The 14,252-nt window shown below is 48.8% G+C and overlaps 1 protein-coding gene across 5 annotated transcripts in view; it reads left to right on the top strand.

Annotated features, from left to right (window-relative positions):
* The window catches only part of FGD5 (FYVE, RhoGEF and PH domain containing 5), a 117,310-nt gene that overhangs the window by 64,995 nt on the left and 38,063 nt on the right, over positions 1-14,252 (top strand). For all 5 annotated transcript variants that reach the window (XR_009223453.1, XM_058565764.1, XM_058565755.1 and 2 more), the window contains exons 4-5: positions 801-859; positions 973-1,003. Coding sequence is in view for 4 of the 5 variants with exons in the window: in XM_058565764.1 (XP_058421747.1) it covers positions 801-859; positions 973-1,003 (90 nt within the window). In the remaining variant the exon portion in view is untranslated. The remainder of the gene's footprint in view (positions 1-800; positions 860-972; positions 1,004-14,252) is intronic.

Raw genomic sequence — 14,252 nt, forward strand, 5'->3', positions numbered from 1 at the left:
TGTTTATAGACATAATCTCTGTTATTCCCGAATCTTATAGGTGCTGAAGTGGGGGCTCAGAGGGGTTAAATGGCTCACCTCCTGAGGTCAGCCAGGGAAGTTGGTGCTTCCAAAGTGGAAGGAACGTTCATTCATTCACTTGCTCATTCACTCTTTCTTTCAGTCAACAAAAGGGAACCTACCATATGCCAGGCACTGGTCATGCAGAGTGAAATGTATGGTTCCTGCCCTCCAGGGGAGACATAACTGGTGTCCTAAAAGGGATGCCCAGAAAGGATACTAACCCAGCCAGTCCAGGGAGGGGATCAGGAAAGACTCCTTGGAGGAGGTGATGGATACTATGGCTAAGTCTTAAAGGATAACTGGGAGTCAGCCAGGGGAAAAAGGAGAAGGGGGAAAGGACACCGAGGGGACGGCATGTGCAAAGGCAGGCGGTAAGAGAGAGCTCCGTATGCACAGAGAACCGCAGGTTGTTCAGGATTGCTGGGGCTCTGGGTGGAGGCCACCACGACAGTGGCTGCTGACTGAGCACTCACTGTGTGTCAGGCACCGTGCTGGGCATCAGCTCAACAACCTTCTGAGTCAGATGCTGTCAATATCCATGTGTGCAGACGCGGATGCCCCGGTGCCGCGAGGTGGATCGCGCAGGTAGTGAGGGCCGGGGAGTGGGCGGAGAAGTTGGAATTTTTCTCTGGCAGCGTGGAGGTCCCTCTGTAAACCTGGCACTGGTGGAGCTGGGGTCTCCCTTCTGCTGCCTCCATTGGTGCTGCCCCTCCTGATCGCTCTGTTTCCTCCTGCAGGTGGAAGGACAGTCCAGAGCCTATGTCATCGCACAGGAACTGCTGTCTTCAGAGAAAGCGTGAGTCCCCGGGCAGCTGCCTGTGGCCTTGAGCTTGTTAACAGAACGTCACCCCTCCCCGGCTTACACAGGATGGGAATTAAATGCAAACTCAGCTCTCTTTCCCTCCACAGATACGTGGAGATGCTCCAGCACTTACATGTGGTGAGTTAATCATTTTAATTGTCCAACGCTAATTGCCCTTTTACAAGGCTGAGATATACAAGGCAGAAAAGCAGTGAGGAGACAGAGGTGATTTCCATGTCAGAGCAGCAGGCAAGTGTTCACCGAGACTTTTCAGGGAAGCCTGTCTTCTGGTTCATGTGCTTCAGGGGCGAGTAGCACGAGATTCCCGTGGGTATGCCTCCCTGTCTGGTGGGGGGTGAATGGAGGACGTGCTGAGGTTTCTGGAAGGATGTTTGAGGTTTCCTCAGCCCGTTTGTTGAGGAAGGCAGAAGGAGGACAGATGTAGTTCTGGGTCATTGCTATGTGTGCAAGTTTAGGTGTGTGTGTGAGTGTGCATGTGGGTGCATGTGTGTGCACGTGTGTGTGTGCACATTATATATTTAGGTCCCTATAGAGTAGGTGGTGTGTTTGCACAGTGACACAGCATTTGGGTGTCAGGAGGCTTTCTCAGTCACCCCAGCATTGGGGCAGTAACGCCTGAGCCGGTGAGGGAATCCTCTGGACTTCCAGAGGAAGGGAGGCTAGACTTGGGGACTGCCTGTGTATCAGGCATTGCCACCCTTCACAGGCCACAAGGCTGCCTGGAAAATCTCCCTTTGCAGTCAGTTCGATTGAGTTCAACAAACATTTTTTGAACACTTGCTATGTGACAAGAGCTGGGAGTGGAAAGTCGGATCAGACAGGGCCCTTCCCCAGGAGCTCTCTGGCCAGCGAAGGAGAAAGATTAGTGAATGAACAATCTGGAGCACAGGGAGAGTGACTGACAACCTCAGGGAATCTAGGCGGGCTTCAGGCTAAGTCACAGGAGGGGTGAGGGAAGAGGATACAGCGCAGACATGGGAAGTGAGAGGACATGGTAGGCTCAGGTACCTCAGGCCCCTGTGACAGCTCCCTATACCTCTGAGCTCTCTAAAGCATTTGCAGCTCTCTCAACCTCATAGTTTAACACTCATCCTACACTGCTTAATATGGTTTGCCATGTCTTCCCGAGAACGTCAGAGCTGGGAATGTCCACCCTGGATATTTTGGTGGTGGTGATATGGATGCCCAGAGGGAGGGACTTGGCCGGTGTCACACAGTGGCTGAGCCGGGATGAACACCTGGGTCTCCTGACTCCCGGGGCACTGTGGTCGTGTGGTCATGTGTTAATCATGCACCCCCACTGCCTTTGGAGCTCCTCGGGTCAGGCACCTCTCTGGACACAGCAGAGCAGCTGGCACCAAGCCAGGCCTTTTGCGGAATCCAGCTGAGATCCCTGTCGGTGACATCACCCTGGTGTCACGTTGTCATGTGAGTGGGGTAGCCAGGTCCACAGCAGAAGGACAGAGCACTGCTCTGGTCTGCACTCCCGACCCTCGTTTTTGTCCTTCAGAAGGAAATGTACCACCCTACCCCCTAAAAGTTCTCTCTAGCAAGGGCAGGAAGAATCACTCTCCCATTTTTTTCTTCTCTCTCACTTGCTTCTGAGCTGGCAGTGTGACAGAGGGGCTGGGCTTTTTTGTTTTATGACTTTGTTAAGAGGGTTTTGACCGGGAGACTTCCATCTGTGTTTGTACTGCTTCCTGCCGGTTGGAAAGATGCTGAAGCCGCTGGTAATCCATAACAATATCCTGAGGAGGAAAAAAAAAAAGAGCCCATAAAAATCACAACTCAGAAGCTAGTTGCGGGAAATTATGGTCTGGAGCTGCATTTATGACGTCAGTGTTTATGGGGATAGAAGTGGCAGAAATGCCCCATTGTGACTCCAAGTTCTAGCCAGGGACGGTAGCCTGAGGGAGACCTGTAGACTTGGGGGCATTCTCCACTGTCCACCTGGACCCATCTCTGATTACTAAGGTTGGCAGGTTCTCTCTCAGAATTTCTTCTTAGAGATTTGATGCTGTAGAAATCCCGAGGCTGCCCATTGAGGGGGAGGGCCAACCGTGCACTCTCAGCCTCCCACCTGGGAAGGCCCCTGGCTCCATTACGCTGTTGTTGAGGGGGAGGGGGTGGCCTCGGGCCTCCTGTGTTTGGGAGTCACCTCAGTGCTTGTCAAATGGTAGATAGAGCTAACTCAGGGGTTACTAAAAGCTCTGGTCATCCAAAATTGAGTCCAAATGGTCAAGATCCTGTTTTTGTATAGCTGATTAACTAAGAATGGATTATATATGTTTTAAACATTTGTGAAAAAAGGCAAAGAAGAATATATGACTGAGACTGTATGTGGTCCACAAAACCTAAAATATTTATTATCTGTCCCTTTACAGAAAGTTTGCTGACTTCTGGTGTAAAGACTCCCTTCCATCCTTCCAGGAACCCAGCCATAAACGCATTCATCCACCTACCCATCTATCTGTGTAATCAAACTCTCACCCACTCATCTATCCATGCACCTTATGGCACAACCATGCACCCATTCACACACACACCCCCGATTCATCCACTATTCAGATGTCCACCCATCCATCCATCCAGTCATTCATCAGACTCCCCACTCATTCATCAATTCATCCATCCATCCATCCATCCTTCTATCTAGTCATTCATCAAACTCCCCATCCACCCATCCGACTTACTCATTCCTTCTGGATGGAATGTCACAGGATGTTTATAGTGCCATAGGCACTGAGATAGGCCTTGGAGCCCCAAGATGAAAAGGGCCATTGAACAGGGCTCTCTTTTTTGTGGGAGGAGAAGGTGGAGGTGGGGAGGAGAAATAGATATGTGAACAGACAATTATGCTACTCTGTGGTAAGCATAATTTGCGCAAGTGTAGTTTTGTGCAAAATTTGCAGGAGCATTGGGGAGGGAGGGACTTGTTCCCTTTTGGGGTATTTAGGAAGGTTGGCAGAAGAGGTGTCACTGAGATGGACTTTGGAGGAGTCCGTCAGGCCAGGATGGTGATCAGGAGGACACACAAGGCAGGTGGTCAGCATGGAAGCTCTCACAGGCCTGAAGGAACATGACGTGTCTGGAGAATGGTGCACCATCACACATGGTGAGAACATGGATGAGTTTGGAAAGGCAGGTTGGAGGTGGAATCTGGGCTCAAGTGATGGGTTAGAAAACAAGGTTAGGACCAAATTGAGAAGTTCCCCAAATGCCAGGCTAAGGGGTTTATGCTTTTCCTTGTATGTAGTGAGTTGTTAGAGATCTTAAACAGATATGGCCCCTGGACACCTTCAGTCCTCTGTTTTCTCATTAGAAAAAAAATCCCTCTCCTAGCAGAAGCTGAAAATTCTGGGTCCTTCCTTTGGGCTAAGGCATTGAAGGCCTGTTCAGAAGCCAGTCTGCCGACTGGAAGAGGTAACTCTGGAAGTTATCGCTCTCTTCCGCTCCAGGAGAAGCTCCCTCACCGAAGAGGCCGTCATGATCTGATGCCGTGTGCCTCTCCAGCATGGCCTCCTACCACTTTCTGCCTCACTCCCTCCATCCACGCTGGCCTTCTTGCTGGTCCTCACATGCTGCAGACGCCTTCACACTGCATGGTTTTTGCACTTGCTCTTCCCTCTCCTGGAATGTCCTACCCCTGATCTTCTCATAGCCTGTTCTGCCTTCTCATCCTGTTCTCTGCTCAAGTGTCACCTTCTCTAAGAAGTGGTGCCCCAAAACTTAGTGGCATAAAACAACCGGGTTATTATGCTTGCAGATTCTCTGGGCCAGGAATTCGGACAGGGCATGGTGGGGAGAGCATGCCTCTGCTCCTCCGTATCTGGAGAAGACTTAAAGACTGGGGGCGACTTGATGGCCAGGGCCTGGAATCGCCCAGAGGTGTCTCCACTCACACGGCTGGTTGGTTGGTGCTGGCGTTGTCTGGGACCTCAGCTGGGCTATTGGCCAGAACACTTGTTTGTGGCCTCCCCATGTGGTCTCTGCGTGGGCAGGTTTGGGCTTCCTCACTGCGTGGTGGCTGGGCTCCAAGAGTGTGTGTCCCGAGAGAGAGCCAGGAGGAAGTGCGTGGCATTTTTATGATCTAGCCTGAAAGTCACGTAGTACCGCCTCCACCATACTCCGTTTGTTGAGACAGTCACAAAGGTCCACCCAAGTTCAAGGGGAGAGGACAGTCTTCACCATACAGTGGGAGGAGTGTCAAGCTCATATTGCATGAAGACCATGTGAGATAAGAGATACTGTTAAGGCCATTTTGGGAAAATACAATCTACTACAGAAGCCTTTGCTAATAATTCTGTCGGTTAAGATTTATGTTCGACTACTAGTAATAAAAACGCGGTTATGATGGCTTAAATAATTTAGAGGTGAGTCTCTCGTGTGAAATAAGTCCAGAGGTAAGAGATCCAGGTCAAGTTTGGCATCTCCACAACGTCTCAGGGACCAAGATTCTGTCTGTCTTTCTGCTACATCCATTTTGAAGGTTCCTCCTGAACACAGGATGACTGCTGCGGCTCTAGCTGTCACACTCATGTCGCAAGCAGGAAGAAGGAAAAACCAAGAGGTCATGCTCCCAGCTGACTTAATCCCCTTGAAAAAGATTTTCTGAAAGCTTTTCTCAACAACTTCCACTTCCATCTCATTGGGAACTCCTAGGTGCGAGGGAAGCTGGGTCAATTGGCAGTCAACTCAGTGGCTGTGCTTCTTGTGTGTTCGTGTGTGGGGCCCAGGCTGAAGGGGCAGCAGCTCCCAAGGGAAGGCTCTTCCCATGGTGATGGCAGGAGAGCACGTAGAAACACCAGAGGGCTTCTAAGATTCAAGCTCACAACTGGCACATCCTCACTTCTGCCCACATCCCATTGGCCAGAGCCAGTGCCATGGCCAGACCTGAAGGCAAGGGACGAGGACGTGCTCTACCCCACGAAGAGGCCATGGCTAGCTGTGGGTGCAGGGAGGTGAAGGCCTGTGGCCTACTGCCTTTCTCCGCTCTCTTTCAGGCTTTGTTCTGTTTTCTTCACAGAAGCTCTCACCATCTCAGATTTTCTAACTCATGTGTCTGTTTACTTGTACTTTGTGTTTTTGTTTTCATTCAGTTCCAGATACTTTCTAATTCCCCTTGTGATTTCTTCTTTGACCCATGGGTTATTTTAAATTATGTTAATTTCCAAATTTTTGTGAATTTCCCAAATTTTCTTCAGCTGCTGATTTCTAATTTAATTCCATTGTGGTTGGAGAATGTATTTTGTATGGTTTTAATCCTTTTAAATTTATTGAGGGGCCAGCCCGGTGGTGCAAGCGGTTAAGTGCGCATACTCCGCTGTGGTGGCCGGGGTTCGCCGGTTCGGATCCCTGGCGCGCACTGACACACCACTTGTCAAGCCATGCTGTGGCGGCGTCCCATATAAAGTAGAGGAAGATCAGCACGGATGTTAGTCAAGGGCCAGTCTTCCTCAGCAAAAAAAGAGGAAGATTGGCAGATGTTAGCTCAGGGCTGATCTTCCTCACAAAAAAAAAAAATTTATTGAGACTTGTTTTGTGGCCTGATGGATAGTATGTCCTGGAGAAGGTTCCACGTGTGCTTGAAGAGAATGTGTCTCCTGCTCCAGGTGGGGGGGTGTGCTGTGGAAGTCACTTAGATGCAGCTGGTTGATGGCGCTGTGGAGTCCTCTGCACCGTTGCTGGTTCTGTCTCGTCCTTCTGTCCCTTACTGAGAGTGGAGTGCTGAAGTCTCCAGCTGTGGTTTTTGAATTCTCTCTCTCTCCCTTCAGTCCTGTCCACTTTCCTTCTTACATTTGGAGGCCGTTTTTAGGGGCTTGTTTCCTGTCCGTCTCCCTCACTGAACTCGGAGCCCCTTGAGGGCAGAGCTTGCCTGTCTGTTCGCAGTGGCTCGTGATGCCAGCACATCATCAGTGAGTGTCTGAGGAGGGAGTGATAGCGGAGCCGGTCCTTCCTGCAGTCCAACCACTTTCAGTCAGAAATATTTCCTGAGCACCCCCGTGTGCCGGGTACCGGGGACTTACAGAGGAACAACGAGGGGAGGTCCCTGCCCTCCGGGAACTGACGGTCTAGGAGGGAGACGGGCGTGAAAAGGGACAGTATTAATACAGTGGTGGCACCTGCCCCGGGCTTCTGGGGGTCTGAGAAGGATTACCAGAGGAAACGTCTAAGCTGAGACTTGAGAGACGGGGAGGAGTTAGCAGGTAGGGAGCAGGGAGAAGGGTTGCACCTGGCAAAGGGACCAGCATGTGTAAGGGCCCAGAGGCCACTTAGAGAATGGCATGCTGGGAACTGAAAGAAATCCAGCCTTCTGGAGCCTTGCGAGTGAGAAAGCGGCGAGAGCTGAGGCTGGCTTTGTGGGGGCAGGGCAGGGAGAGCCGGAGAGCCACGTTTGGGGTTTGGGTTTGATCCCCTGATGGTCCATGGGGAGGCTGTTGGGTGATTCCAGCAAGAGGTGACGATGGACCGGAGTGCTGCAGGCGGGTCTGAGGACTGTGTGCTTGGTGACAGACTGACTGTGGGGTGTGGGAGAGGCAGAGAGGGGTCCAGGCTGACCCCGGGTTTCTGGCTTGCTGACTTGCTGAGACGGCAGGTGCTAGAAGGGATCAGGCTAGGCGTGGGGGGAGACGATGAGTTCAGGGCGGGTCTTGTTGAGTGTGAGGGGCTCGGGGAGGGACATCCTAGTGGGCAGCTGGGCACGGGGTGTGCACTGGAGGTGATCAAGTGTAGAGATGTTAACTGAAGCTCCAGGAGTGGCCCGGATTCCCTGAGGGAGCCTGTGGGTGAGGAGAGGGCTCTCAGGTGCCCTGGGGAGGAAGGAGGTGCCCTGGAGGGTGTGAGCCTGGGGACTGGCAGGTTTTTGTGAGGGGGCAAAGGGACTTAGGAGGGACACTGCAACTCCAGTGCAGAAAGGCAAATGAGAGGCTTCACTGGCCCCCCTGTGTGCAGGCTCCCATGGAGAGCACCCCTGCTTTGCTGAGGGGTAGTAACCACTGGAAAGGGTGGCAGGAGAGCCCCACGACAGAGGCAGACTTCTCCAGCTGCTCAGAGAGAGAGGAGACTGGGTCAGAAGCCTGCCCTTATCACTGTGTAGGAGTTTAATTTAGCTGTGGCCTTGGCGCTGGTGTGAAGGGGATGAATGCAGGATCTAGAGGGACTCTGTGATTAGGGATTTATGACTTGATTTATCTGAATTGTTGTGCTGTCAGTTTGGCCCCCAGCCTTCTTTCCTCACCCAGCTAGCTCTTGCTTGTCATTATAGTGAGTGTCCAGTGTACCAGATGCTGTAGAAGAGGGGGTGGGAGTGGTAGTGAGCATTTGTTTAGTACCTATTGTATGCTTGGCAACTTACATATGTTATCTCATTTAATTGCATGTAGTTTGTGCTCAATAAATATTTCTCAGATAGTTGGATGGGTCCAAAATTGAGTCTCAGAGAAGGTGAGTGACTTACCCAAGATCACACAGCCAGTGAAGTAGGTCCAGAGCTGTCTGACTCCAGAGCCCTGAGAAGGGGAGGAGACAAAAAGATGGAGAACAGTCCAGTTAGATGGTAAGGAGCCCGAGGAGGGGGGAATCACTGTGAGCTGGAGGAGTGAAGTCAGGGAAGGCTTCCTGGAAGAGAGGGTATTGAGATGGGCATTGATGGACAGAAAGTAGGAACAAGCCTTCCAGTGGGTAGGAACAGCAGGAACAAGTGCACAGAAGGGAGGGCCTGGGGGTGTGGAGTGTACAGGAAGTGGCTGAAGAGCTGGTCTTAAGGCAGAATGTGAATGCTGTGCCCCAGGTGTTTCAAATGGGAGGCATAGGAGTCTGGGCCCTGAAGACGCGAGCAGGGCAGGTACTGTGAAGGAGTGTGGGGGAAGGTTGGTCCGGTGAGTTGGGTGGGAGGGGGTGATGCTGAGGGACTAACAGCTTAACCCAGACCAAGCCCCGCAACGGCCTCATGCTGGGGAAGTTGGTGTGGAGCTGGGAGGATTCTGCGTCCCTCAGGGGCAGGGGCATGGCTGTGTCATAGCTGTCCTTAGAGCCCCTCCCTGTAGATGACATTAAGAAATAATTTGAATTCGGTTGGGAGGACGCTGTTTCTGATTTTAAGTCTTGGCTGGGCTCTTCCAGGGCTTCGATCTTCGGGTCGATCAGAGGGAGGCTGCTTGTAGTTCAGCGTGAGGAAACGTGCTTGCTTTCCACCTGAACTGTCGGGGGCGAGCTCCCTGTGTTGGGAGGTGCGACGGCAGTAGTTGTTGGGGAGAGCTCAGTAGAGAAGGTGCCTACCCCAAGCATGAGGCTTCCCTCCGTATTTTCCTACAGTCTAGGAAGAATTGCTGTGTGACCCTGGAAAGTCTCTTCCTCCTAAATCCCTCACCCTGAGATGGCTGGTGGGCCTCAGACATTTTTAGCCCCGGAAGCTTGTCTTCAAATGGAATTTTACTCAGAACCTCAGTATGAAGAGTGGAGGAAAGGGGAAGGGCTTCGGTTCAAAGGTGGGTGGGAGCCGAATTCGGTGCCCTGCCTCCACCCTTGTTAACCCTGGGTCTCCATGGAGCACAGTGTGAGAAGTGGTCATTTAGAGCAGTAGTTCTCAAAGTGTGGTCCCCAAACCAGCAGCTTGTGTCGCCTGGGAACTGGTGAGAACTTGTGGGCGGATGCTTGGACCCCACCCCACAACTGCTAATTCAGACACTCTGGGGGTGGGACCCAGCGTGTGTTTTAATGAACTCCTGGGCAATACTGATGGACAGTAACGTGCGTGACACCCACAGAGATGATCCGGTAAGGTCCCTTCAGCTCCAACTCTCTGTGATTCCCTGCCCCCTAGAAGCCAGCATCCTCTGGGACACTGGTCCCCAGCTGTGGCTGTGCACCCGTACCTGGGAGCTTTCAAAAATGTGGATGCTCAGGTCCCAGCCCCGGAGATTTGTATTTAGCTGTCTGGGGTGCAGTCTGTTGTTGTAAAGCTCGCCAGGTGATTCCAGTTTGCCCCTAAACCTGAGAACCTTAGGTGAAAGTAGCAAACGTTTCTTCAGCACAGTTGTGAACCAAGTTGGGTAAATCTGAGGGTGAGAACAAAAGTGAAAGAGACATAGTCTGCTCTCTGCTTAGTTGGAGGGAAGATAAGTATGCAGAGTAAGTAAATAGCCCGACAGTGCAATGTTTCATAAAGCCATTACTTTTCAGGCTGGGATACATGTAACCCTGCCCAGGTATGCAGTAGGTGCCCAGGGAATTCTTGAGGCCACAGGGTAAACACAGCACATTTTCTAAGAGCCTCCATTTTGCTTTAGATACATAATTTTAGATAAATTAAATCAGACATGCATATATTTTGGAGAATAATGTAAAATATGCATTAATTTTTAAGCTAAAATATGAGACTTCAGATACATTCTGAGATTTGGGTGACTCCCTTCAGGCTGTAACTCCAGATTTCTGGAGGCTGTAGAACACTTAAGAGTCCGTTAGACTGACTGCTGAAGTAATCCAGGAGGGCCTCATGATGGAGGTGGCATTTGAACCAGCTTTGCAAGATGAGCAAGATATGAATCGGATGCCAGAAGCACAGAACAAGGACACAGAAGCTGGAAAAGGGGATTCATATAAAGCAGCAGTTCTCAGAGTGTGGCCCCAGGACAGCAGCAGCATCACCACCTGGGAACTGGAAAGAAGTGACAGTTGTCCAACTCCACAGCTGACCTGTTGAATGGAAACTCTGGGGCCGGGGCCCAGCATTCTGGGTTTGAATGGGTCCAGCAAGGAATTCTGATGCACACTCGACTTGGAGAACCACTGGTATAATGAAATGAGCCGTCAGCTGCAGAGGCGGGCTGGACCAGCTCTTGAAGGGCCATGAACTCCAGGCCAAGGAGTTGAGCCTGGCTGTGAAGGCAGGAGGGCCACGAAGGGTTTGGAGGAGAGTAAAACAGTGGGGAGCCTCTGCTTGTCCTCCCTCCCCCAGGAACCTTGGAGAACTGTTTTCCTTTTTTAAAAAATGTTTTGTAACTTACAGTTAAGTGCACAGATCTTAAGGGTAGGGCTCAAATTTTGACGTGTGTGTACACTTGCAACCACCACCCAGAGAGAATATTTCCATCATCCCAGAAGATGCCTCTACGCCCTTCCCAAGTCAGTGTCATCCCCCACCAGAAGTTACCACTATTTTGCTTTCCATCACGTTCGATTGGTTTAGCCTGTTCTTCAACCTCGTATGAATGGAATCATGAATTATGTATTCTTTTGTGTCTCCCTTCTTTAGCTCAACGTAATGTGTGCGAGTCATCCCGGTTTTCATGTGTATTAGTATTCCTTTGTATGCATATGCCACAGTTGGTATATCTGTGTTTCAGTTTGGGCTATTATAAAGCCCCTGTGAATCTCCTTATGTGTGTCTTTTAGGGACACGTGCACTCATTTCTCCTCAGTATTCACCAGGGAGCGGAATTGTTGGGTCACAGGGTGAGCATAGATTTAGCTTCATTAGAAACTGCCAGACTGGTTGACAGAGCAGTTGAAGCAATATGCACACCCACACCCAGTGTGTGGGAGTGACACTCACTCCTCGTGCTGGCCAACATATTGGTATTGTCAGTCTTTAATCATGACCATTCTGGTGATTGTGTAGTGGTTTCTTGTTCTGGTTTTAATTTGCATTTCCCTGATGATTAATGAAATTGAGTATCTTTCCATCTGTTTATTGGCCGTTTGGAAATCCTCATTTGAAAAGTATCTTTTGCTTATTTTTTAGTTGGGTTGTCTGTCTTTTCATTATTGATTTGTAAGAGTTCTTTAAATACTCTAGACACAAGTCCATTTTCAGGTATGTGTATTGTGAATATTCTCCCAATCTGTGGCTTCCCTATTCAATATTTTTTAACAGCTTAATTGAAATATAAATCTCATACCTTAAAATTCAGGTATTTAAAGTGTAAAATTCAATGACTTTTAGTATATTCACAGAGTTGTACAGTCATCACCACAATCAATGTTAGCACCTCTCATCACTCCAAAAAGAAACCCCATACCCCTGATACCCCTGAGCTATCACTTCCCATCCCCCTCCCCTCAGCCCTAGGCATCCACCAGTCTAGTTCCATCTCTATAGATTTGCCTATTATGGACATTTCGTATAAACAGAATCATACAATTTGTGGTCTTTTGTCATTGGCTTCTTTCGCCTAGTGTAATGTTTTCAAGGTTGATCCATGTTGTATGTAGCATGGTTGTTGTATGTCAGTGCTTCATTCCTTTTCATGGCTGAATAATATTCCATTGTGTAGCTATACCACATTTTGTTTATCCATTCATTAGTTGATGGACATTTGGGTTCTTTGCACTTTTTGACTATTACAAAAATGCTGCTATGAACATTCATGTGCAAATTCTTATGTGAATATATGTTTTCAGTTCTGTTGGATATTTACCTAGGAGTGCAATTGCTGGATCATATGGTAACTCTTTAACCTTTTGAGGAACTGCCAGACTGTTTTCCAAAGTGGCTGCACCATTTTACATTCCCACCATCATAATAAGAGGGTTCTAATTTCTCTACTTCCTTGCAGCATTTATTATTATCTTTTTTATTATAGCCATCCTAGTGGATGTGAAGTGCTATCTCATTGTGGTTTTGATTTGTATTTCCATAATGACTAATGATGTTGAGTATCTTTTCATGTGCTTCTTGGTCATTTATATATTTTCTTTGGAAAAATGTCTTTTCAAATCCTTTGCCGTTTTTTTAATGGGTTGTTTTTTTACTGTAGTTCTGTATACTAGTCTCGTATCAGATCTGATTTGCAAATATTTTCTCCCATTCTGTAGGTTGTCTTTTCACTCTCTTGATAGTGTCCTTTGAAGCACAAAAGTTTTTAATTTTGATGAAGTCCAATTTATCTGTTTTTTCTTTTGTTGCTTGTGCTTTTGGTGTCATATCTAAGAAAGCTTTGCCCAGCCCCAAATCACAAAGATTTACTCCTATATTTTCTTTTAATAGTATTATAGTTTTAGCTCTTACATTTAAGTCTTTGACCCATTTTGAGTTAATTTTTGTGTGTGGTGTAAAGGAGTCCAGATTCATTCTTGTGCATGTGGATATCCAAACGTCCCAGGGGCATTTGTTGATAAGACTGTTTTTCCCATTGAAGTTTCCTGCCACCCTTGTCGAAAATCATTTGACCATAAATGCAAGGGTTTATTTCTGGATTTTCAATTCTTATCCATTGATCGGTATGTCTGTCTTTATGCCGGTACCACGTAGTCTCGATTCCTGTAGCCTTATATAAGCTTTGACATCAGGAAGTGTGAGTCCTCCAACTTGATTCTTTTTCAAGGTTGCTTTGGCTATTCTGGGTCCCTTGCATTTCCATATGAATTTTAGGGTCAGCTTGTCAATTTCTATAAAAAAGACAACTGGGATTTCGATAGAAGTTGAGACGAATCTGTATATCAGCTTGGAGACTGTTGACCTCTTACCAGTATTAAGTCATGAACATGGGACATCTTTCCATTCACTTAGGTTTTCTTTAATTTCCTTCAACAATGTTTTGTTGTTCAGAGTACAGGTTGTATGCATCTTTTGTTAAATTTATTCCAAAGCATTTTATTCTTTTTTATTTTATTCACTTTTTAAATGATTTTTAACCTTTTATTTAAAAATAATTGCAATTTTACAGAAAAGTAACAAGATTAGGAGTAGTACATAGAACAACCAAATTCCCTTTATCCATATTCACCTTTTAACATGAAGTCCAATTTATTATTGTTTTCCTGTATGGTTGGTACTTTTTATCTGGTTTAAGGAGCCTTCACTGCCCCACAGAGAATTAATTTCAAGGTTCCCAGGTACTCTCCAGTTACGGACCGAGCCAAGTGAAGTCCCCTGGACAGCTCATGGCCTGCCAGGGTGTGTTTGGGATACAGGTGGATCATGGCTGAAGTTGGTGTGTGTTTGGCCACATGGGATCCCAGCAAGTCCCCTAGACTTTCAGCAGCGACATCGGTGGTTTGACCAGTTGCAAGGAGGAAGACATTCTGGCCCCCCACCGACTGTCCAGCGCAGAGAGTAGAGATGCTCTGTCACCCAGAAAACTCAGGAGTGGGTTTGGAGGAGGGGAAAGGGGGCCAGGGGAGCGGGTCCCTGAATGTGAGGTCCCCGCTTCTGCTGCAGGCGAGCCCGGGGCGGGGTCCTGAGAGCCCGGTGAGTTCCAGGAGACTCGTCTGGGCTCCAGAGGCAGCGAGGCGGTTCCCACAGAGCCTGGGTGTCCACCAAGCTGCCCCAGGGTCTCTGAGCTTAGACAGAGAGCCAGGCCAGGCTTCCGGAGATCTGACTTCTAATCTCCCTCCTTGACCTGAGCAAGTCACTCCCTGCCTG

This window comes from Diceros bicornis, chromosome 2, assembly GCF_020826845.1.
Source record: "Diceros bicornis minor isolate mBicDic1 chromosome 2, mDicBic1.mat.cur, whole genome shotgun sequence".
Taxonomy (NCBI): Eukaryota; Metazoa; Chordata; class Mammalia; order Perissodactyla; family Rhinocerotidae; genus Diceros; species Diceros bicornis.